Here is a 23,798-nt window from a genome sequence, read left to right on the forward strand (position 1 = left end):
TGCTATATTTATATTTTAAAAGTTACTCCAACACCACCAATAATGAAATACCCAAACATTATCCTACTAAGAAGAAAAAACAAATCAATGTCTATGGTGTACCTACTACATACTTAGAGATTTTTATATAGTGTATTAACTAGTTTAATTCTTATAAAAACACTAATGAGATAGGTAGTAAGTTATTATTTCCATTTTACAAAAGAGGAAACAGAATTTCAGCGCCATTAATATCAGACCACAGTTGATCAGGTTAAAAAACATTGCAGGCTGCAAAGTTGGTGACACTTGTTATTCTGTGCAAGCAACTGGTGAAACTGTCACCTACAGTGTTTTAAACAGCATGCCACTCATACCCATGCAAACTGTGTGTTCTTTGAGAAGAGGTTAGGAAAAGCCAGCAGGCCAGTGGGTGGTTTGTTGCTCTTAGAAAGAGATTATGAAAGGGAGAAGAGCTCTGGCAAGAATTAACCAGTTTACAAGCAGATGTAGAAGGAAACACAGCTATTCTAAGGCCTGCTCTTGATAGCTGGCCTGGTAGTATAGTCAGTTTAGTGTCTTGAAGGGTTAGGAAATCCATCTGTACTGGTCCCCAAATAACAGGAGATAAGATCACCACATGGTCAAGGGGAGCTGATCCTGCTATAAAGATCGATTGTTGTAGGACTTCCCTGGTAGTCCAGTGGTTAAGAATCTGCCTTCCAGTGCAAAGGATTCAGGTTCAGCCCCTGCTCAGGGAACTAAGATCCCACATGCTGCTGGGCAACTAAACCCACAGGGCACAACTAGAGAAGCCTGCACACCACAGCTACTGAGACGGGGCAATCCAGAGCCCGAGCTCTGAAACAAGAGAAGCCCAAGCGCCACAGTGAAGGTCCAGTGCAGCCAAATTATTTAGAAAAGAAAAAGAAAGACCAGATTATTGTCTTTGCACCCAAGCTGATCGATTCAGATGCCCTCAAAAGGTGTGTGTGTGTGTGTGTGTGTGTGTGTGTGTGTGTTAGTCGCTCAGTAGTGTTTGACTCTTTGGGACTATAGCCCTCCAGGCTCCTCTGTCCATGGAATTCTCCAGACAAAAACACTGGAGTGGGTAGCCATTCCCTTCTCCAGGGGATCCCCCCCGACCCAAAGACTGAATCCAGTTCTTCTGCAATGCAGGAAGATTCTTTACCATCTAAGCCACCAGGAAAGCCCTCCCTCAAGGTAGTCTCCATTTATTTGGGGGAAGCTGAAATGATCTGAACAGAAGCCAGTAAATTTTTTAAAAAGATGAGATTTAGAATATGTAAAATCCATGAATAGAAGGGAATTTTAAATGATGTTCCTTTGACATGGAAATGACTGGAAGCAAATAGCCCATAAGATTATTAAATCATACTGCAATTGTATTGTCAAGAAAACAGCAAGCTTGGCTAAAGAAAAACCTGAAACTATTAGGCCTTCAAATAGTAAAGCTGCACACATCCCTAAATCTGCACCAGGAAAAGAAATAAACAGGCTACAGAAGTTCTGTACCCCTTTTATAGGGCGTATTCTCCAGCATCTTCATCAGATATGTGTGCGGAGGACGATAGAAAATGAAGAAACACACAGAGTGGAGAGCTGGGGAATGGGGGAAATAGATATTGGTGTCCATCCAGAGAGAAGAACCAGTCAATCTAACCTGAGAATTTACTCCACAGCCAGGTCAAGCCCTCTTCATCATGATTTCCTCTTACTGTGGATTGTTAACTGCTATGTGTTTTCTCTTCTTGCTTTTCTAAATGGTTGTTTTTTACCATAGTTTTTCTCTAAATGGGGAAAGAAGGATGCTGGGGGAAAAACCCAAGGCGCCTGTCCTATTCTGCCAGATATACCAGGAAAGCCTAGTCCTGACTAGTCGTTCCCAGACCATTTCCTGGGGTTGTATTTTCAGCAAGCAACCTGAAGGGATGAAGTACTCTCCCTCCAGAGGAGGGGCAGCTGGATGTAAAAAGGGTGGATTCCCCAAACTCACGGTTCCACAACTGTGACGGAAACCCACTGCATTTGCCTTCTGCCACCCTGGGGCCTGCCTGGACCCTTCTGAGTCACTCTCTGGGACTTAGAGAGCCAGGGAACTGATGTAAACTTGCTGCTTCTGCTCCTGCTGTTCGGTGAGTTATAAAAGTCTTTATTTCACATCCAGCATCCATGAAACAGACTGAAGTGTTTCCAGGAGGGTCAAACCACACCCCAGAGCTGACAGCTATGTGGTGAGATCTTAATGGGATGTAGGAGGCAGTGAGTGTAGTTTGAATGTGGACAGAAGGCGTAATATACATGACCATGCAAAAATGTGAATGTACTTAATGTCACTGAATTGGACACTCAAAAATACTTAAAATGGTAAATTTTATTATGTTTTATTTTACTACAATAAACACACACACACAAACACAGCCAAAGAGCAGACTATAGTAGTTTTAAAAATATGCTTACACTTTTATTGACCATTTTCTCTTCCAAAGGGAAAGCCAAATTCCCCTTCCTTTGAGTATGGGCACAATATTGTAAAGTAATTAGCCTCCAATTTAAATGTAAAAAAAAAAAAAACATAAAGAAAGAAAGAAAGAGAGAAAATTTTTAAAAAAATAAAGCCAAGGGGAAATGCTTTAAAGGATAAAGAAACCGTAAAACCCTTTCTACCAGTAGCCGAATGGAAATTCAGCTAACATGGCATGCAACAGATAATAAAAGGTAGATATTTTGCTTTGTTTTGATTTGATTTTCATTTTTATTTTTAATTGGAGTATAATTGTTTTACAGTGTTGTGTTGGTTTCTGCCACACATCAACATGAATCAGTCATAGGTATACATAGGTCCCATCCCTCTGGAACCTCCCTCCCACTCCCCATCCCATCCCTCTGGATTGTCACACAGCACCAGGTTCAGCTTCCTGCATCATACAGCAAATTCCTGCTGCTATTTACTTTACATGTGAAAATGTACATACTTTAATGCTCCTCTCTCAATTCATCCCACCCTCCCTTTCCCCCGACTGTGCCCACAGTCCATTCTCTCTGTCTGCATCTCTACAGCTGCCCTACAAATAGGTTCGTCAGTATCATCTTTCTAGATTCCATACACATGTTAATATTCAATATTTGTTTTTCTCACTTACTTCACTCTGTATAACAGGCTCTAGGTTCATCCTCCTCACTAGAACGGACTCACATTCTTTCCTTTTGATAGCTGAGTAATATCCCATTGTGTATATGTACCACAACTTCTTTATCTGTTCATCTGTTGATGGACATCCAGAGTGCTCCCATGCCCTGGCTATTGTCAATATACTGCAGTGAACATTGAGGTATATGTGTCTTTTAGAATTGTGGTTTGGTTTTCTCAGGGTACATGCCCAGTAGTGGGATTGCTAGGTCATATGGTAACTTTATTCCTGTTTTTAAAGAAATCTCCATACTGCTCTTCATAGCAGCTGTATCAATTTACATTCCCACCAACACTGCAAAAGGGTTCCTTTTCTCCACATCCTCTCCAGCATTTACTGTTTATAGATTTTAAAAATATTTTCTCCAGCACATTTTATTTGTGATGTTTTTGCCTAATTAATCCCAGTGAAATTATTCCGTTTTTATCAATAAACTGACATCACATGAAATCATGCTTCACAAATTCATTGAAGATTACATTACTCACAAATGTAACACAAATTATCAAATACTTCATAAAAGGTCTACTCCCAACTACAAATACTTCATTTTATTCTATAGTTCCTACTCTTCTTGCAGAAAGATTAAACATGCTCTTTCTATCTGTTCCCAAAGATTTAAATTACTTTTCCATATCACACTGAGGATATAATTATGAAATAATTTCTCCTTTAGCACACACTTGATATATAATCTCTCTTACTTGCTCCAGATTCTAGAAAGCTTAGTTGTCATTCTCTCTCCCAACATACAGTGAAAATTCTAACTCATTTCTACTTTTTCAAATATAGAAACTGAGACAAAGATTCCATTACCCTCTTAACTATTGCTGTTATTGTGATTAGTCAGTCACTAAGTCATGTCAGACTCTTTGTAATTCCCTGACTGCAGCACACCAGGCTTCCTTGTCCTTCCCTCTCTCCTGGAGTTTGCTCAAATTCATGTCAGTTGAGTCAGTGATGCTATCTACCCATCTCTTCTCCTTTTGCCAACCTCTTCTCCATTTGCCTTCAATCCTTCCCAGCATCCGGGTCTTTTCCAAGGACTTGGCTCTTCCCATCAGGCAGCCAAAATATTGGAGCTTCGGCTTCAGCATCAGTCCTTCAAATGAATACTCAGAGTTGATTTCCTTTAGGATTGACTGGTTAGATCTCCTTGCAGTCCAAGGGACTCTCAAGAGTCTTCTCCAGCACCTCATCTTGAAAGCATCAATTCTTAACTATTAGCATTATCATTATAATAGCTCCTCCTTTGGAGGAACTGAAATTTTTATCTCCACCAAAGACTCAAAAATTTTTAATCATTCTTCAAAAATGTATTTCTGAATTTAAAAATCATAAAGGTTGGACTATCACTAGCAGACTTTCTAAATCTGGGTAAAATTTCCGTGCCAGACATGAGACCCAGAGACAAATTCTCCCTGTAATTCATCGTCTAATGGTAATGTGAAAGCTGTATCTTTTGTTATCACTGAAAGGTTAAAAATGAAATATGGTAAGGGCAGCATTTCATAGCCCTTTACCAAATGTCTCATCTCAGGAATACAACATATCTCATGCCTCAAATCCTCAAGTTCAACATTCACCATTTAAAAACCCACCACAGATATTGTCTATCTGTCAGGGAAGGGGAGGCTTAGGGAGGAGTCAGTTTGTCGAGGGAAGCCGAGAGCACCAAGGGTAACAGGGCAATTCCCAACAGCCAGGTCAGGTCAGAGGTCAGGGGACAGTCCCAGAGGACAGAGGTCGCTGTGCAATGGAGAACATGGGAAAGAATACAGAAAGCGGGGCTCTGGACCTGGTTGTCATTCATGTCACAGAAGAGCGTTTGCATAGACGACTTTATCCAGACTTCACTGGGTCAAGGCAGGCATTGTTAAGAGCTTCCCTGGTGGCTCAGATGGTAAACAATCCACCTACAGTGTAGGACACCCAGATTCAATCCCTGGGTTGGGAAGATTCCCTAGAGGAGGAAATGGAAACCCACACCAGTATTCTTGCCCGGAGAATGCCGTGGACGGAGGAGCCTGGCAGGCTACAGTCAGCAGGGCTACAAAGAGTCAGACACAACTGAGCGACTAACACTTTCACTTTCGGGCATTATTAACTACAAATGGCCATCAGTAGGCTAGAGACCCAGAAGGAGACAGTGATCTGTGGCACTTGCCTACAGGAACATCACTAATAAGCAGGGTCCAGATCCTCCCACCACAAGTCTGGGGCTCTCTCCAGTAGCTCAGATTTGGACCCCACTGTCATAACCCGAGGCACCTCACCTTACTGTTGGTAACTACCACAGCTTCTCCTACTCACCATGAAAATTTTAGATGTTTCATGGGCTGGGGATCCTGTTTGTTTCTTTTTATGCATGGAAGGAAATCTGTTTCAAACAGATACACAGTCGTAAATAACAGGTTTTGAAGAGCTCCCTTTGCAATTTCAGGAAAATTCCAATAAACAAAGATTGCAGGAAAAGCATTTTTCCAACAACTGCACAAAATTGAGATCAGCTAACTGCACATACTGTATTCTTGATTGTCTCCAACAGCAAAGTTGCAGAATCTAATGTACCTGTTGCTTTTGTAACACGGTTTAAATAGTGTCTGTATGCACATACATACACACACATATATGTGCACATATAGAGATACATATAGAGATATGTATGAACTGAACTGATGTGTGTGTGAGTACTCAGTCTTTTAGTCATATCCGACTCTTTGTGACCTTATGGCCTGTGGCCAGCCAGGCTCCTCTACCCATGGGATTCTCCAGGCAGGAATACTGGAGTGGGTTGCCATTTTCCTATCCAAGGAATCTTTCAGACCCAGGGATCAAACCCATGTCTCCTGCGTCTTCTGCATTGGCGGGTGGATTCTTTACCACTGGGTCACCTGGGAAGCCCAGGCTACACACACACACAAATACACAATTAGAATCAAGCATTTGGAAAACAAGGTATTATGCTAAGTCTATACCACTTTATGGCAAATGAGAGAGAAGTATGATCAGAGCAGTAGTCTTGCAAGATAATTAGAGACTTGGATAATAATATCATACTCCAGGCATAAAGTGACAATATCTGAAAGAGGGTAGTTACAAAGGAAAAGGAAAGGCAGGCAACGATATGAGAAAATGAAGTAATAACTAGCCAAAAATCTGAGTAGACTCTATGCCCCCTCCAGGACAGACGCATGCATGCATGCTTAGTTGCTTCAATCGTGTCCAACTCTTTGACACTATGGACTGTAGCCCGCCAGGCTCCTCTGTCCATGGAATTCTCCAGTATGTACAGAAGGCAAGGGAGGGGAAAGATTTTACTCACTTTTGAATGTGAGCCACTTAGAAGAACAATGTCACTATTCATTAAAATGGGAAAAATCAGTGGTGAGAGAATTCACCACTTTAAAAAACTATGATGAAATTCCATAACGATGTAATCTTGGAATACTTCTGCTGTCCTATTCCCTTTAATGGGCTTCCCGGGGGGCGCTAGTAGTTAAGAACCTGCCTGCCAAGGCAGGTGACATAAGATATGTGTGTTATCCCCTGGAGAAGGAAATGGCAACCCTCTCCAGTATTCTTGCCTGGAAAATCCCAGGGACAGAGGAGCCTGGCGGGCTGCAGCGCAGGGGATCGCAAAAAGTCGGACACAGATGAAGTGACTTAGCACGCGTTGCTCTTAAACGCACATGATCTGTAATTGAACTACGAAAGTATTCTTGGGTCCTGCTATCATTTCTGCAATATGAGTCAATACTTTCTTTGCGATCACTGTCTTCTTTCCTAATTTCCTAACACCCTTTAAAAACTTCTGTGACTGTATGAAGAAATTAAGGAGAGAAAGGGAAAAATGTATTGATCATGCTTTGCCTAAAACTACAGCACCCAAAAAGGCCCAATAGGTCGGAGTGCCATCTGGCTATGCTAAACATTGGAAATAAAAGATAACCCTGGCAACGGCTTTACAGACCTCGGGTTTCAAGGACCTGTAATTATGCCAAACATGAAACGTGTCTATCATGTCTTGGACTGCATCACTGATACAGAGAAATAGTTAAACTGTTACTCAACGAGTCCTACCCATGAATTTAGCTATTTTAAAACCAAAACAAGATTTTTTATTCCAGAAAACAGATTGTTTAGTTGGAAGCATTCTCTCAGTTCATCATTTTCTATTGATGCCCTTGTGGGCCTTTTTATATAAAAGGAAATTCTCTAATTCTACCAAGTCTGAAAATGTTATCCAACTCTTTCTCATAAAGCCCACAGTTTGCAAACTTAGCTCACCAATTCAAATAGCTATGTAATTACCAACCACATCTTTAATTTAGCACAACTGACATTATAAGGCACGCAAGTGAAAGTAACGGTATCAAACACCACAAATGTTTTGAGAGCAAGTAAACCAATAAAAACATTATTCAAGATAATGTGTTCAGTAAGAAAACTCGTAGCGAATTTATGCATATGCTTAGAGCATCTATTCAGCATTTGCTTTTACAATCACTTTAAAAGAATAATCAACATGTCACATTACTAAAAATAAACCCATTCCACAACAATAGCAAAAGAAAGCAGCTGGCACAGTGTGCTCCTCTTCCACTGCAGCTGCTTTATATTATTGAAATTTTACAGTTTGCAACTGACACCAGAGTAATCTAGACTTCAAAATGTGATATTCGTTCGCAGTACTTTAACAATTTTCCCTTAGGACTCAAAAACGTAACTTTTTAAACTTGAAAACATAAATTTTCATTGTTCTATTGCAGTGTTCATATTGCAGTGTCTACATGTTCAAATATATTAAATGGATGTGGTTGAAACTTAATGCAATTTGTGTACTATATATTTCATCTGTTTATAAGATTTCTGTTTCAAAATGTTCTGAGGAGGAAAAGAGAAAAATAGAAACACCCTTCAAAACATAAACCATATTTATTCTTCTGGGTATTACACAGAGAATAAGGCCAAGCCTGGAAAAATCCACTTATAAAATATTGTAAAATCATGTGACCCATGACAGCTGAACATAAATTTTGGAATAATTCAACTTTTAAAACTCATAATGAAATCAGTATGTTGTACACCTAAAACTTATATAACATTGTCCAATACTTCAAAGCCAATCCACTAACACCAGATTTTAGTGATAGAAAGTACTGTGTTTATTGGAAGGAACGAAACCTGGAGAATGGGCAGCTCAGGGTCAAAAGACCCCAATTCTTCAATGGCTTTCAGGAAAGTGTTTTAAAGACAGTATGAGAGAGAGGGTCACAGGGTGCAAGATCAGTTGGTGTTCAACTCTCGGTTGAGAGTGAGGTAACAGGCTATGTTTCAAGAATCTTATTCATCAGCTTTCTAGTTCCAACCAGTCAATGTGCTGATGCTCAGCCCACAGTTGACTTCCTCCACCTGTCAGAGATTTTAGTATCTGCAAAACTACTCGAGCATATAGCTCAGGATATTATCTACAGACATTGAGAAAGAACTGAAGGTTCTTGACTTTGTTTTCTGGCTAAACAGTTATTTTGTCTTCCTTTGTTTTTTCCCCTTTGTTTCTACAGTTTCTCACTTCTTTGATTAAATTTGCTCTTTGGAACTTGGGGGAAATTTAGGAGGCCAGAGTTTTTCTACAAACAAGAGATGTCCGTTCCCTGGAAAGTCAGGATTCTGCTCAGTTTCATTTACAAGTTCACAGATGGAGAGGAATTTTGCCCAGATCAGACCCCAAGCCTCACCCATAACTGATTTAGATGACATTTGGCTATGTTGGACTTAGAGCTGATGATGGATTGGATTAAAGACTTTCAGAGATGGTGAAATGGGGTGACTGTATTGTGCATATGAAAAGGGCATGAATTTAGAGGGACCACAGCATGAGTGTTCTGGGTTAAATTGTGCCAGAATTCATATGTTGACGTTCTAACGCTAGCGCCTCAGAATGCGATCTTCTTTAGAGATAAGATTTTTACCCAGGTAATCAAGTTAAAGTGAGGTCATTAGAGGGGCACTTAATCCAATATGACTGGTGTCCCAAGAAAAGTGGAATCTGGGCACAGAGACATGCACAGAGGGAAGATGATACAAAGATGCTCAGGAAAGGGACTGCCCTGGTGGTCCAGTGGTTGAGACTCCATGTTCCCAATGCCGGGGTCTTGAGTTTGATCCCTGGTCAGGGAACTAGACCTGCCTGCCACAGCTGAAGCTCCTGCGTGCCTCAACAAACACCTGGCACAGCCAAATAAATTTTTTAAAAAAAGATACACAGGGATGGGATGGCCATCTACAAGTCACAGAGAGAGGCCTGCAACAGAGCCTTCCCTCACAGCCCTTGGAAGGAATCAACCTTGATTTCCAACCACGCGCCTCCAGAGCTATGAGACGATCAGCTCTATTGTTTAAATCACCCAGTCTGCGGCGCTGTATTACAGCAGCCCACAAAACACACGCAACACCGTTTAATTATGACAATTCAACATAGAAAACATATTGATATCAAAATCACAGAATTTACGTGACGGTTGAACTTGTTTAACAACAATCGATCATTTCTTGCAGTAAGTTAGTGCTAGTTTTAATCTCCTTATAAAATATATTTAATAAAGGTAGAATCATACCTTACTAGTTCTGTATTTCTATGCATATTCCATACTTATTGATTGAAAGGAAAAAAAGTCAAAATATAATACTCTGAAAGCATAAGCAAAAGAAAAAAAAGCTGAGAGGTACTGTGGCTTAGCAACTGAACCACAGCAACAATAGTAACTATATGTAATTGATAAATACACTAATGAATCATTTTTAGAATTTGGCTGAGCTGTAAATTTTGGACTAGAAACCATGATTATAACAAGCAACAGATCAATTCTTAAGAGAGAGAAATGCTAACACTAAAAATAAATAATTCCCCATCACATAAAACTTGAAGACAAATAAACAGAACTGCTTAAAAGCCAGACTTCCTATTAAATCATTCAAATTCTATTAATGGAAAGCCAGGATAAAGAACAAAATATTGCCCTCTTAAATTATTGTGACATCAGATTCAACTAAGATTTCTCAAAAAAAAAAGAAAAACACTGCTAATTAAATAGTATCACTCTTCCTCATCATGTGAGCTTTGGCTCCTAAACCTCTGAAACTACTTTAAAGGAAATCACTGCTAAATGGACATGATATCAAAATATACAATCAGGGAGCAAAGAATATCAGTTAGATTAAAAAATCAGTCAATCTTTTAACTCTGATTCTTTTTGTAACATATGTTCTTAACGCCTTCCTTTGAAGTGAAATATAGTTACTTCCTTAAGTGTTGTATGATTTAAAGTAAGATAATCAAATATCATGTGGCAGGTTAGAAGAATCCCTTCTGGTCTTCCAGGATCTTATTTTCAATCAGGAATGAAAGCATTTGAATCAGTTCTTTGTCCTGATGCAAAATAGAAGAGTCCTTTCCTCACTCACCTCCATAAGCTCCCCTGCCCTTAACCCTTAGCCTTCAAGCATTTTCCCTGAGCAGCTACAATCTGCTGCTGCTGCTGCTGCTGCTAAGTCACTTCAGTCGTGTCCAACTCTGTGTGACTCCATAGATGGCAGCCCACTAGACTCCTCTGTCCCTGGGATTCTCCAGGCAAGAATACTGGAGTGGGTTGCCATTTCCTTCTCCAATGCATGAAAGTGAAAAGTGAAAGGGAAGTCGCTCAGTCGTGCCCAACTCTTAGCGACCGCATGGACTGCAGCCTACCAGGCTCCTCTCTCCATGGGATTTTCCAGGCAAGAGTACTGGAGTGGGTTGCCATTGCCTTCTCCAACAGTCTGCATAGGAGCCCTTTCTTGGGGGATCATGAACCCAACAGCCTGAAGGGCCGCTCTCTCTGGCATGAGAGAGCCAGAACCATCTGCTCTCTTCCAGACATTAGCTGGAATCTCAGAAGAGCAGGAAAATACATTCTGAATCCCCTCTTCTCTCTCCTTCCCCATACCATCCAGTTCCCAAACATGCTGATTTCACATTAATAGCATAACCAGCAGTATCAATATCAATAACTGGGAGAAATATCAATAACCTCAGATATGCAGATGACATCACCCTTATGGCAGAAAGCAAAGAGGAACTAAAGAGTCTCTTGATGTTGGTGAAAGAGGAGAGTGAAAACGCTGGCTTAAAACTCAACATTCAAAAAACCAAGATCAAGGCATCCAGTCCCATCACTTCATGGCACATAGATGAGGAAACAATGGAAACAGTGACAGACTTTATTTTCTTGGGCTCCAAAATCACTGCAGATGGTGACTACAGCCGCAAAATTGGAAGAAGATTGCTCCTTGGAAGAAAAGCTATGACAAACACTAGACAGCATATTGAAAAGCAGCGACATTACTTGGCCAACAAAGCTCCATAAATTTAGTCAAAGCTATGGTTTTTCCAGTAGTCATGTACGGATGTGAGAGCTGGAAACATAAAGAAGGCTGAGCACCAAAGAACTGTGGTGTTGGAGAAGACTCTTGAGAGTCCCTCAGACTGCAAAAGATCCAACCAGTCAATCCTAAAGGAAATCAGTCCTGAATATTCATTGGAAGGACTGAGGCTGAAGCTGAAGCTCCAATACTTTGGCCACCTGATGCAAAGAGCTGACTCATTTGAAAAGACCCTGGTGCTGGGAAAGATTGAAGGCGGGAGGAGAAGGGGACGACAGAGGATGAGATGGTTGGATGGCATCACTAACTCAATGGACATGAGTTTGAACAAGCTCCAGGGAGATGGTGATGGGCAGGGAAGCCTGGAACACTGCAGTCCATGGGGTCACAGAGTGGGACATGACTGGGTGACTAAACTACAACAGCAGAGGCAGTATTTATTGGGTGAGTTCAAGTTAATGCAGCACTCATCATATCTCTGATACAAGCTGTGTGGCTACTCACCGTTGAGTAGCCAGCTGGGTAGAGCCTGCCTCTAACAACACCCTGTAGTATGTGGAGGCACAGAAGACAGTGGTGCCCAGCCTGCAGGGCAGGGAGACCGTTGTCGATTATGCAAAGGAAGATGTGGTCCTGGGATACAGCCACTGATGTGGAGCTGTGGCCCCTGCATTCTTCAGGCTGGGAGGGACCAATAGGAACATAGATGCCAATTAACCCCTGTGCAATGGGGGCAAAGTTGGCTTGGCCGACGCCAGACTGTGTGCTTAACCCCTCCTGAAGCTGCTGTCTTGGCAGATGACATAGGACCTACACAGCCAATGGAAGTCATTTTAAAGTTTTGGGGAGGAGAGGGTTCTTTTTTTTAAAACTGTTGCCTTACCGGAACATGTTCTTTAATGTTCAAGAATCCTTCGTTGGCCCCAAGGTCAACTAGAGGGGAGCCTCTGGGTAGGTTTTACTGTGGTGAGGCATTCATCTTGCAAAATGTAGGGTTTAGGCCCTTTTATTTCTCCAGTTAGTAGAGAAAAAGCAGCTTCAGGAAAGATCAGATTGAATAACTGGTCTCCATTAGCCTTGGATGGGGAACAGAGATACTGGTGTGGAGCTTCCTAGTTCTTGAGGCACAGCCTTCCACCTGTTCTCAGTCATTTCTCCTGAAGTTGGATGTGACTTTACTGAAAATGGATTGTCTCCCTGCCAAAGCACAAGCACAACGCTTGCACATATAGTCTCTTTTCAGTGACCTATTAAATACCATTTACGAACTTCAGGCAGAGCCAAGTATTTACGGAGTGGGCATGACAGAAAGTCCCCTGGGGTGACAGGGGCAAGTGAGGACTCCTCTCTGTAGGACACACTTTTAGTGCTAGTTGAACTCGTTCACAAGGTAAAATTTTTCTACTTAACTCCTATAAATCTCCATTTCTCATCTGTAATTGTAATAGTAACTTCATTACTGAACACTGTGTGCCAGGTACTATTCAAAGCTTTTTGTGTGCAGTAATCTAGTTAATGTTTATAATAGCTGTATGAGATGGGGTCTATCATTGCATATAATTTAAAAATAAGACACATAGCCACCTTGCAGGGTTCCAAAAGAATCCAGTGACATCAGTTCAGTTCAGTTCAGTCGCTCAGTCGTGTCTGACTCTTTGCAACCCCATGAATCGCAGCTCGCCAGGTCTCCCTGTCCAGCACCAACTCCCGGAGCTCACTCAGACTCATGTCCATAGGGCATATGAAAACCACCAGCATAGCACACAGTCTGTGGTTCTTTCTTCTTTTTCTTTGTAAGTGCTTTACAATGTTGTGTTGTGCTAGTTTCTGCAGTACAACAAAATGAATCAGCTATATGAATAAGTCTATCCCCTCCCTTTCGCGCCTCCCTGCCACTCCCCCTTCTCAGGTCATCCCTGAGCACTGAGCTGAGATCCCTGTGCTACACAGCAGCTCCCCACTAGCTATGGCACGTATGGCAGGGTATACAGGTCAGTGCTGCTCTCTCAATTTGTCCCAATCTCTCCTTACCCCCCAACCCTGCCCCACGTCTACAAGTCCATTCTCTAGGTCAGCGTCTGTATTCCTGCCCTGCAAATAGGTTCATCAGTACCATTTTTCTAGATTCTATATATATATGCACATATATATGCTGTAGTTCTTTTCTTTCCCACTTAACATAGACTTGAAATGCAGCTCAGGTTTAAAAGAGAAATTTGAGAAGGCAAGAGTTAAAAGAAATGCAATATGGATAACTGAAATTGCCCTGTGCAAAGAAAACTCTAATAAATAGTTGGTTGGAAGTCAAATTTGTGTCCTCTGAACAGAACCATCACCAGCCTCTAATAAACTGCCATAGTATGAAGCAGAAAGAAAGAAGTGATCCTACATTTGCACTGGGTTTTTTCTACCTAACACCTTGGCTTTATAGCATGTAGTTACTAATTCAAAGACTTTCATTCTCTTATTCAGTCAGTCAGTCAACAAACAGTTATCATGTACCTTCTACGGGGTGGGGGGCATAAGCATTCGGTATCAGGTGTGAACAGAGTACACTCCCCACTCTCATGGAGCTTAAAGTCTAGTGGAGAAGTCAGATCTTAATCAAATGGTCTGTAAATGTATAATTGCAGAGATTTAATGTGGCTTGGGGAGCATAGAAAAACGACTTTTTGAAAAATTAGGATTTGAGTGAGGAAGGGAAAGAGGAAAACCAGAAGGGTATGGCAAATGGACAATACCAAGCATGGCTATTGGATTTTTCCATCTCGATTACTAGTGACCTTAGCAGTTTTGTTGAGATGAAAGCATGCTAAGAGGGAGTTGGTAGGAGGTTATGAAATGGAGATAGTAAGCAAAAACAAACAAAACACAAGAAGAAAAAGTACCACCTTCAAGAAGATTCATAGTGAAGAAGAAGAAAAGGAATGTTAGCTAGAAGGGGCAGATCCAAGAACAAAAACACCAGCATAGTTTTACTGTCAGCTCAACAGCCCATCCCATCTCTGCGTGAACAAGTTAGTTGCCCAGACTGAGTGATGCTTGAATGGGAACCAAAATTATACTCACACAAGAATATTCACTTGGTAAAATTCAATATATGGAGACAAATGACAGTTTTATTATTTTGAAAAAATTTGGACAAGGTAGGAATTTTATAAAATATAATGCCTCTTTCATTTACAGTGAAATTTGACCCATGTTTCAATTTAAAATATTCTTAGTAATAGTTTCCAGACACACCAGAGTAGCTCTGCATAACTAGGCTAATATATATTGTTTCAAATTTACAATCTCTTAACGTTCTGTTATATGAACAAATCTGTCTGTTAAGCAGCATTCTACTTTGGTGGGTTACATAGACCCATAGCATGCCACTGGTTGGTTTAATTAAATATTTAGGGAGGAAATTAACTATTTCAATCCACTAGCAGTTTATTCCTGCTCTGGGAGTCAGTCAGTTGTTGCTGCTGCTCAAGTGAATAAAACAGGCTGTTAAAAAAAATTGTAAAAAAAAATCAAAAGAATAACTTAGAATAACATTCTACAGATTTATATTCCCCTTAAAGCCATTTTTATCGGTACAGTTTTAGATGCATCTATTTCTCCATCATCAATAGGTCTCTCTCACATTTACATTAATTGCTTTCTAAAAATCACATTAACTACCATTTTATTTATAGGAAGAAATTACTCCACACTGTGGCTAAATGGACACTGATACTTAAAACATGAGTATGAGGCTAAGAACCTAACCCCACACCGGGGAGGCAGCCATCCCTCATCTGAAAGCCAAATTCCATTACAGATGTTAAATAGGTTAATTCACAGAAATTGATCCAAGTAACTGTGCTGAGTATTTTCTGTTACCGTTTCTCTTGACATCCTCGCCTCTGGCTACGATATATTTTTCTACAAAGACAGTAATTAGGAAATAGCATAACTAATAAACTCACAGGCAGTCACTGTTGATCAGATATGGAAATCACGCTCTAAGAAAATAAAAGCCATCCAGTCCATCCATTTGTGTGGTATGTGAGACCCACTGACTAGAAACAAAAGCTGTTCAAGTTCACCAGTCTGGATGCTAGTGCTCTTCCCCCCAAAACTGAGAAGGAGAAATGTCGGGGTTATTCTGTAAGCAAGGAATCACAGGATTTGGAATAAGCTGCTTTATCAGGCAGACAGCTAGAAAATCCTATTTGCAAAAGAGCTCCCACTAGCATCTTTTATGTCCGAAGTGAGACTCAGTTTTGGCTGGAAAATGCACTCTTGTCAGCGGTAAGGAAGAGGAATGGGGTTTCTTCCCTCTCTCAGAAAGACCGTTGCCTGGATGAACGGACCGCTGGAGCGCAGCGTCTCACACGAGCAGAATTGACCCGGCGATGATCACCGTCTCGGGCCCTGGAGGACAATCCCGTTCAGCCGGCCGGGAAGGAGAGTATCCAGACCGACTGATCTAAGGCAGGCAGCCCAGGGTTGCATGGTGGCCGGCCACCCCTCCAGGCTCGAAGGTAGGTAAGATACCCTGGGTAAAGGTACCAAGGGGCAGAGGGGAGTGCTCCTGCACGCTCCTAGGTCTCCTGAGCGCTGGGGCACATCTGGACAACTGGCGCCTGCAGTGGACAGACTGGAGAGGGGGAGGGGCAGAGGTGGCTGCGCCCCTTCCCCCCACCTTCCCACCAGCACGCCCCTATCCACCCCCCGCTGCTTTACCTGCCGCAGCTAAAGCGCAGCCCCTGGCTCTTGTTGAGTCCGCTCGCCCGCTCCAGAGTGGATAGCAGCTACCGTCTCCACCGCCTGCTCCTGCTGCTGAACGGGCCCCTCTGAAGACAGGATACCCTCCAGGCAGCCCAGCGCCAGGGTCCCATGGCTGGCATTTCTCCGCGCCCTGCTGGCACGCCCCGGCAGCTTGCCGCCGCGCTCGCCTACCTGCTCCTGAGCTGCCCTGCCCTACAGGGACAGACACCCTCGCCTGAGGCTGAGCCCCCTCGGGCGCCCTACCTGCCCACCTGGGGCGCCCTCGGCCGCAGCAGCCCCGACGGCCCCAACATCCTGCTTGCCAACCCCGGGCTCCGGGTACCCGTGGGCCGCTCGCTTTGGCTCGACCCGCTCCGGGATCTGGTGATTCGAGTGCAGCCGGGGGACCGGTGCGAGGTGACGGTGTTGGACGCCCTGCCGCCGCGCCACGGCGCGCTCTCCCCGCGCCGCTTCCCCTGCGCCTTCGGGCCCCGCCAGGTCCGGTACACTCACTGGGGCGCCCGCAGCCCCGGACGCGCGCGGGTGAGGCTGCAGCTGCGCTACGACGCCGGGACTTCCACGCTCGCGCTGCCCTTCGTGCTCGCGGTGGACGTGGTCTTCCACCGACTGAAGCTGGTGACGCGCAACCGGCCTTTGGCGGTGGAGGAGCTGCGCGGCTGGAGCCACGCCATTGACAGGCGAGTGCTGGCCTTTGCTTCCCCGGAGCCCGGGACCGCGGCCACGCGCAGGTGCCGGCTCACCCTTGTTCCCCCCGAGGGTGGCCCACTGCCCAAGTATGGGCGTTTGGTGGATGCCGCGGGGGCCCCTCTCCCCAGGGCCAAGGCCATAGACTGTGAGGCATTTATCCGGGCTGGGGTGCGCTACCAGCACACCTCCCCTACCCCCTCGCCCAACCGGGACTATGTGCCCATGGTGGCGGAGCTGCTAGGGCCAGGGGACCCAGGAGCTGAATCAGGGGAGTTGCTGCTCCGAGAACATTTCCAGCTGCTGGTGAGGATCCTCGAGGGATCCGAGAACACGGCGCCCAGGCCCAGCCTCGCAGCTCCGATGATGCTGGAGGTCCATCAGTTCCTGCTGACGGCCCTAACGCCCGACGCCCTGGCTGCGGAGGACAAGGAGTCTAATGCCGATGACCTGGTTTTCAACGTTCTCAATGCTCCCATCACTACGCCAGGGCACCAGGGCTACGTGGTCAGCACTGACGACCCCCTGGGCCTTCCAGTGTCCTTCTTCAGCCAGCGGGAGCTGCAGGAACTGAAAATTGCTTATCAGCCCCCAACGGAGAAATTGGATGCAGAGCACCTCTTCCAACTGGAGATGGAGGTGGTGGACACAGATGGTGCCACCTCAGACCCCTTTGCCTTTATGGTGGTCATGAAACCCCTGAACACCCTGGCCCCGGTGGCTAGCTATGACCGGGGACTACTAGTTTTCGAAGGTCAGTCAAGGCCCCTCTCCAGCGCCAACAGCCTTCAGATCAGTGATAGTGATCACCTGGGAGAGGTGAAAGTATCTGCCATCAGGGGCTTGAGACATGGGCAGCTGGTCGTGCTTGGGGCGCCAGCAGGGTGCAAGCATTTCACGCCGACCGACCTGGCAGCAGGGCGAGTGGTGTACCAGCATGATGGCAGCAACACCTACAGCGACAACATCGTCTTCCGGATGGAGGATGGGCACCACCAGGTGGAATTCCTCTTCCCTCTCACCATCATCCCTGTTGATGATGAACCACCAATGGTCACTGCCAACGCTGGGCTCTCGGTGACAGAAGGGCAGGTGGTCCAGATCTCCCCCTTTGTCCTGAGTGCAATGGATATTGACTCTGAGGACTCGACCATCCACTTTGTGCTGGAGGACCAGCCTCTGGAAGAAGAGGAAGAAAGAGGGGGGGATCTGGCTCCCAATTCCTCCAGCTCAAGGCAGCATCTGGGGGAGATACTGCTGCGGCAATCGGAACCACCTTGGGCTCCTGAAGATGAGGGCTGGTATTACGTGGGAAAGGAAGGACTTTATGAGAAGGTGGTGACTGAGTGGCTTCAACAAGACATAGTGGAAGGGAGACTCTTCTACCGCCATCTTGGACCCCTTGGCCCTCAATCCATAATGGCACAGATAACTTTCCACGTGCAGGATGACCATGACCCACCCAATCTATCCAAGCAACATTTCTTCACCATCAGAGTCCAACCAGTGGATCTGCAGAGTCCAGAGCTGTTTCCAGGAACAACCCTAGAAATGACCGTGCAGCAATACCAGCTCACTCACTTCCAGAAGAAATTCCTCCAATATATTGACCGGGACTCAGATGACCAGCACCTGTGGTACACCCTGCTGATGCCCCCTACTGACACAGATGGCAACCACCAAGTCCGGGCTGGAGAAATTGTGCTCACTGATTCACCAGACACACCCATTGTGCACTTCACCCAGGCCCAGGTAAATCACCATGAAGTTGCCTACCAGCCCCCCCGGAAGAAGCTGGGTATTGTACCACGGATTGTGCAGTTCACCTACCAGGTAGAGGATGCTGCAAGCAATAGTGTACCTGGCACATTCACATTATTCCTGAAGCCTGTGGACAACCGGCCTCCCCAAGTCACCAACAGAGGCTTTACTGTCTTAGAAGGAGAGAGTTTCAGCCTCAGCAGTAATGAGCTCCATGTTTCAGACCCTGATACAGACATCGACCAGATTGTCTTCATATTAGTTTGGGGTCCCCAACATGGACATTTGCAGTACTTAAAAAAATGTATGGTCCCAGGGGAATATTTCACACAAGCTGATGTTGTTAATGGGAGTATCTCTTATCAGAACCACAGAAACCAGGCCAGCAGTGATACTTTCCATCTGGAGGTAAGTGACAAGGTGCATCACATACCCATCACTGTCCAGATTTCTGTGCATCCCGCAGCAGCTGACAAAAGTCCCAGGACCTCTATTATAGGTAGTGCATTATTAGATGTGTCCATAGATGTACTAGAAAATACAGCCACTGAGATCACCATGGACATCATCCATGGTCTAAAGGGCACAGGCGACTTGATGTTCTCTTTCACTGTGAAAGACAGCCCCAAATTGGGCGCTATTCTGGTGAATGGTTTACTCACAGAACGGTTCACCCAAGAGGACCTCACCAGTGGGACAGTAGTCTATGTCCACACAGGAGGTGAAGTTGGATTCCAGAAGCAGCATGATGCCTTCAGGCTTGCCCTCTCCAAGGATTCTCATCAGCGGATGATGGGAGATAGCACAGTGGAAGAGGTGCAGGTTCAGGTGGTTGTGCTGCCCGTCAACAATGTGGCCCCCAGGGTCTTGGTCAGGGAGCCTTACGTTGTCCATGAAGGTGGGAAGAGTGCCTTGACCTTACAGCATCTCAGCATTGAAGATGCAGACACTCCCCAAGATGAAATTCTCTGCACAGTAACTGGTCAGCCAGTCTCTGGCTACCTGGAAAATATGACACCAGCTCCTGGATCAGAAGAGACCCGGGCTGGTTATCCCATCAGCGCTTTCTCCATCAGAGATGTCCAGCTAAGACATATCAACTATGTACAGAGTATCCACAAGGGGGTAGAACCACAAAAAGATCAATTCACCTTTTATTGCTCTGACGGCATCAACTTCTCCCCAAATGTCTTCTTTCCTATAATGATCTTACCAACCAATGATGAGCAGCCTGAACTTTTTGCCCGTGAGTTTGTGGTACTAGAGGGAATGAGCATCGTCATAGACACCCCACTGCTCAGTGGAGCCGATGCTGACCTGCCACCAAACGAGCTTCACTTTCAGCTCACAGCCCTCCCTCGGCATGGACGAATTATACAGCAGCTGGCCACAGAGAGCCAGCCCATCCGTAGCTTCACCTTACAGGAGATTCAGGAGGCCTCCACTGTTGTATATGAGCACGATGACTCTGAGACCACAGAGGACAGTTTTGAGGTCTGGCTGAGTGACGGCAAGCACACCACCCACAGGACGGTACCCATTGTGGTGATCCTGGTGGACGATGAAACCCCTCGGCTGACCATCAACAATGGGCTGGAAGTAGAGACTGGACACACTGAGCTCATCACCAATCGGGTCCTCAAAGCCACAGATCTTGACTCAGATGATAAGAGCCTCAGTTTTATCCTCCGCTCTGGGCCTCAACAAGGGCTTCTACAGCGACTGGGAAAACCCAGAGGGGAGGTGAGGAACAACCTCACCCTGGGAATGAACTTCACCCAGGGTGAGATTGACCGAGGCCTCATCTGTTACAGCCACACAAGCCAAGGACTTCATGACCTTATCAAGTTTGATGTGACTGATGGGATTAACACTTTGCTAGATGGCTATTTCAACATCACCATTGGCAGCTTAGACAGGGTCTTCTTCCCTGAGGTGGTTAGCAAAGGGGTCACCTTGACAGAAGGTGGCAGAGTGACCCTCACCATGGATCTGCTAAACACCAGTGACATCAGCAGCTTTGATGAACAGCTGCACTTTAGCATCACGCGGGCTCCTCGCCTGGGGCACTTGGAAATCTCTGACCACCCTGGGGAGCCCATTACCTCTTTCACTCAGCGGCAGTTGGCTGGCAACAAGATAGTCTATGTTCGCACTTCAAATGATGAGATAAAGATGGACAGCTTTGAGTTTCAAGAGACTGGTGAGCATAACCCCGTGTTTCAGACCTTCAGGATCTTCATCACGGATGTGAATAATAAGAAACCTATCATGACCATCCGTAAACTGATACTGCAAGAGGGGGAGAGAAAATGCATCACTCCCTTTGAGTTGACAGCGGAAGACAAGGATACCCCGGATGACCTCCTCCTCTTTACCATCACCCAGGTCCCCATCCATGGCAGGATTGTGTATAATGACAGTCGTCCTGTGACCACCTTCACCCAACGGGACCTGAACGAGAACTGGATTTGCTACTGGCACGATGGCAGTGAGACAACTGAAGATAGTTTCTCCTTGACTGTGACAGATGGCACTCATGCTGATTTCTATGTCTTCCCAAACACTGCTGTGGAGACACACAGACCTCAGGTAATGTGGATTCACATAAGAAACTCCCTAAAGAGCAGGTTCTCCCAGACTGCCTTTAACAGAGATGCCCTGGCCTTGAAGCACCTTCATCCTGGACATGTGGGCTTCCTGATTACCAGCAGGTCTCTGAAGACAGAGGATTGGGACAGTTCCCGCAGGCTCCATAAGTATAAAGTAACCAGAGGACCGGTGCATGGCTTCATTGTCAACACTGGCCTTGGAAATGAGAGCACGCGAGTTTTTACACAAGGTTAGTACACAGTGTCCCCTGATGCCTTTCTCCTGCTCCTTAAGTAGATAAGCCCTCCCAGCTCTGCATGAAATTGTCCTGACCTCAGTCCTTTAGCAGAAAGATTCTAATTCTAATGAAATACAATGGAATGAGAAATTAACAAACAAAGGCAACAAATCTATTATCAGCTGTTTCATCGGCATGCTCTTTAAACTGGTTCTCTCATTCAATCAGGTTTGTAGTTACACATTAAAACTGCCAAATATAGGTGGACAGCTTCTGCTTCTGAAATATTAGAAGATTACAATGATTTTGAAAAGATCAGTTTAAGTTTGAATTTTAAGTAAAGAATGACATACCTAGGAATCACTTGCATAGTTTACCAGTAAGTCTGGATTTCTGAAGATAGTGGTTTGGTGTCTTGATTTCAGATATAAAAATTACACTGCACATTTTATTGTACTATTCAAATTCAATTTCTGTATCTAGAAAATGCATAGAACTAAGGTTGCCTAGGGCCACTTGGAAATGGCAACCCAGTATTCTGCCTGGGAAATCCCATGGGCAGAGAGGCTTGGCAGGCTATAGTCCATAGCAAATAGTCTGACAGGACTGAGCAACTGAACACAAACGCATGCACAGAAGTTTGCCTAACTATGGGAGTATATGTTTTAATGATCATTTTTCTTTTATATTTGGTGTTACTACTAATGGTGAGCGAAAGGCAGGTCCCTCTGGCTTCCCAGGTGATAAGACACTGGTACCTTTGACTGCTCTTCACATGGTCATGAAACTTTTTCATGTAGCTCTATGCATGAGATGTGAAGAGATACATGGAATTTTACACATCCAATACACATAAAGCTGGTTGCAATTTTAGAGTAAAACTAAAGAAGGTTGTTTAAAAAGCAGTTTCTTTACATTTTCAGAATTGCTTCTAAACCAAGTGAAATCATGTCAGGTTCTATAAAAATTGTTCTTGCAAACGAATACCCCAAAATGCAAATTGTCTTGAAAATACTAGTATTAGCAATACAAAAACACAAGTATAGACCCAACTGACACATTCTCAGATATCCAAGAGAATGGGCAATAGAAAAACGTCATGATTTTATTCTTATTTCCTTTTTACTGAGGATGCAACAGTTATTCTTGTTTAAATTCGTTTCAACAAATAGTTCATGAGTATCCGAGTATTTCAACCTTGGATAGAAGGCCTAACACCAGCTGGATTAAGCTGTCTGTAGAGAACCATGGTATTGTGATGTGTGCGTAGGTAGAACCTGGGCATCCTTCTTGGATGCCCATCTCGTCATCCCAGAGATCATACACAGAGTAGCACAGTTACAGAATTTTAAATTATAAGGTTCCATTTTTTTTTTTGCTATTGCAACTTTAAATTCTTAGTAACCTTATTATTTTTTAAAAAGTTAGATGTGTGTTCAATCATTTTTAAATTTACTAATTGTAGTATTTTCATGCCCTATAAAAAACACTGAAGTTCTCATCATACTCATTTTCTGTGTGCCAACACGGCGTGTGTATGATGCTTGCTCTTTTACTAGCTGACATTGATGAGATGAGGATCTACTACATCTTGAATGAAGGCAGCAAGGCAACTAAAGACATCTTCTACTTCTCTGCCGAAGACAATGGTAAGTCAGTATTGAGACCATACCTGGTAGTCTTGGTTAAGTCAAGTCAGTATGAGATGGAAAAGAATTTAACCATGTACATAGTAATCACAATCAGTAATGTCATAATATCGCCAAATGAATTCTTTTGGTTTTATTTGTAGTCTTCTGCCAAAGCATCCTTGACAAATCATTTTTTAGGAAGGGAAAGCAACGAAAAGTTTCAGTAATTAATATGAAGTATTTTACCTGACCAAGGTTATGTGTGACATCCTATAGGCAAGTAAATTTCCTCTTCAAGAGGATCTGAGAATGTAGCTGGTAGTTTGTCTTACTCTAAAACTAAAACAAATCTACAGAAGGGGAGGTTGGGATGAACTGAAAGACTAGCGTTGACATATATACACTACCATGCCTGAAACAGAGAGCTGGCAGGAAGCTGCTGTATAGCACGGGGAGCTCAGCTACGTGCTCTATGGTGACCCAGATGAGTAGGATGGGGGTGGGGGTGAGAAGGAGGTT

At 44.2% G+C, this 23,798-nt stretch overlaps 1 protein-coding gene across 1 annotated transcript in view; it reads left to right on the forward strand.

The window, feature by feature from the left end:
* Nucleotides 1-16,425: 16,425 nt before the first annotated feature.
* Nucleotides 16,426-23,798, forward strand: part of FREM3 (FRAS1 related extracellular matrix 3) — a 102,988-nt gene continuing 95,615 nt past the window's right edge. The window contains exons 1-2 of the mRNA XM_069556806.1: nt 16,426-21,660; nt 23,208-23,297. Of these exons, the coding sequence (XP_069412907.1) occupies nt 16,482-21,660; nt 23,208-23,297 (5,269 nt within the window). The 5' untranslated portion in view covers nt 16,426-16,481. The remainder of the gene's footprint in view (nt 21,661-23,207; nt 23,298-23,798) is intronic.

Source organism: Ovis canadensis, chromosome 17, assembly GCF_042477335.2.
Source record: "Ovis canadensis isolate MfBH-ARS-UI-01 breed Bighorn chromosome 17, ARS-UI_OviCan_v2, whole genome shotgun sequence".
In the NCBI taxonomy this organism is placed as follows: Eukaryota; Metazoa; Chordata; class Mammalia; order Artiodactyla; family Bovidae; genus Ovis; species Ovis canadensis.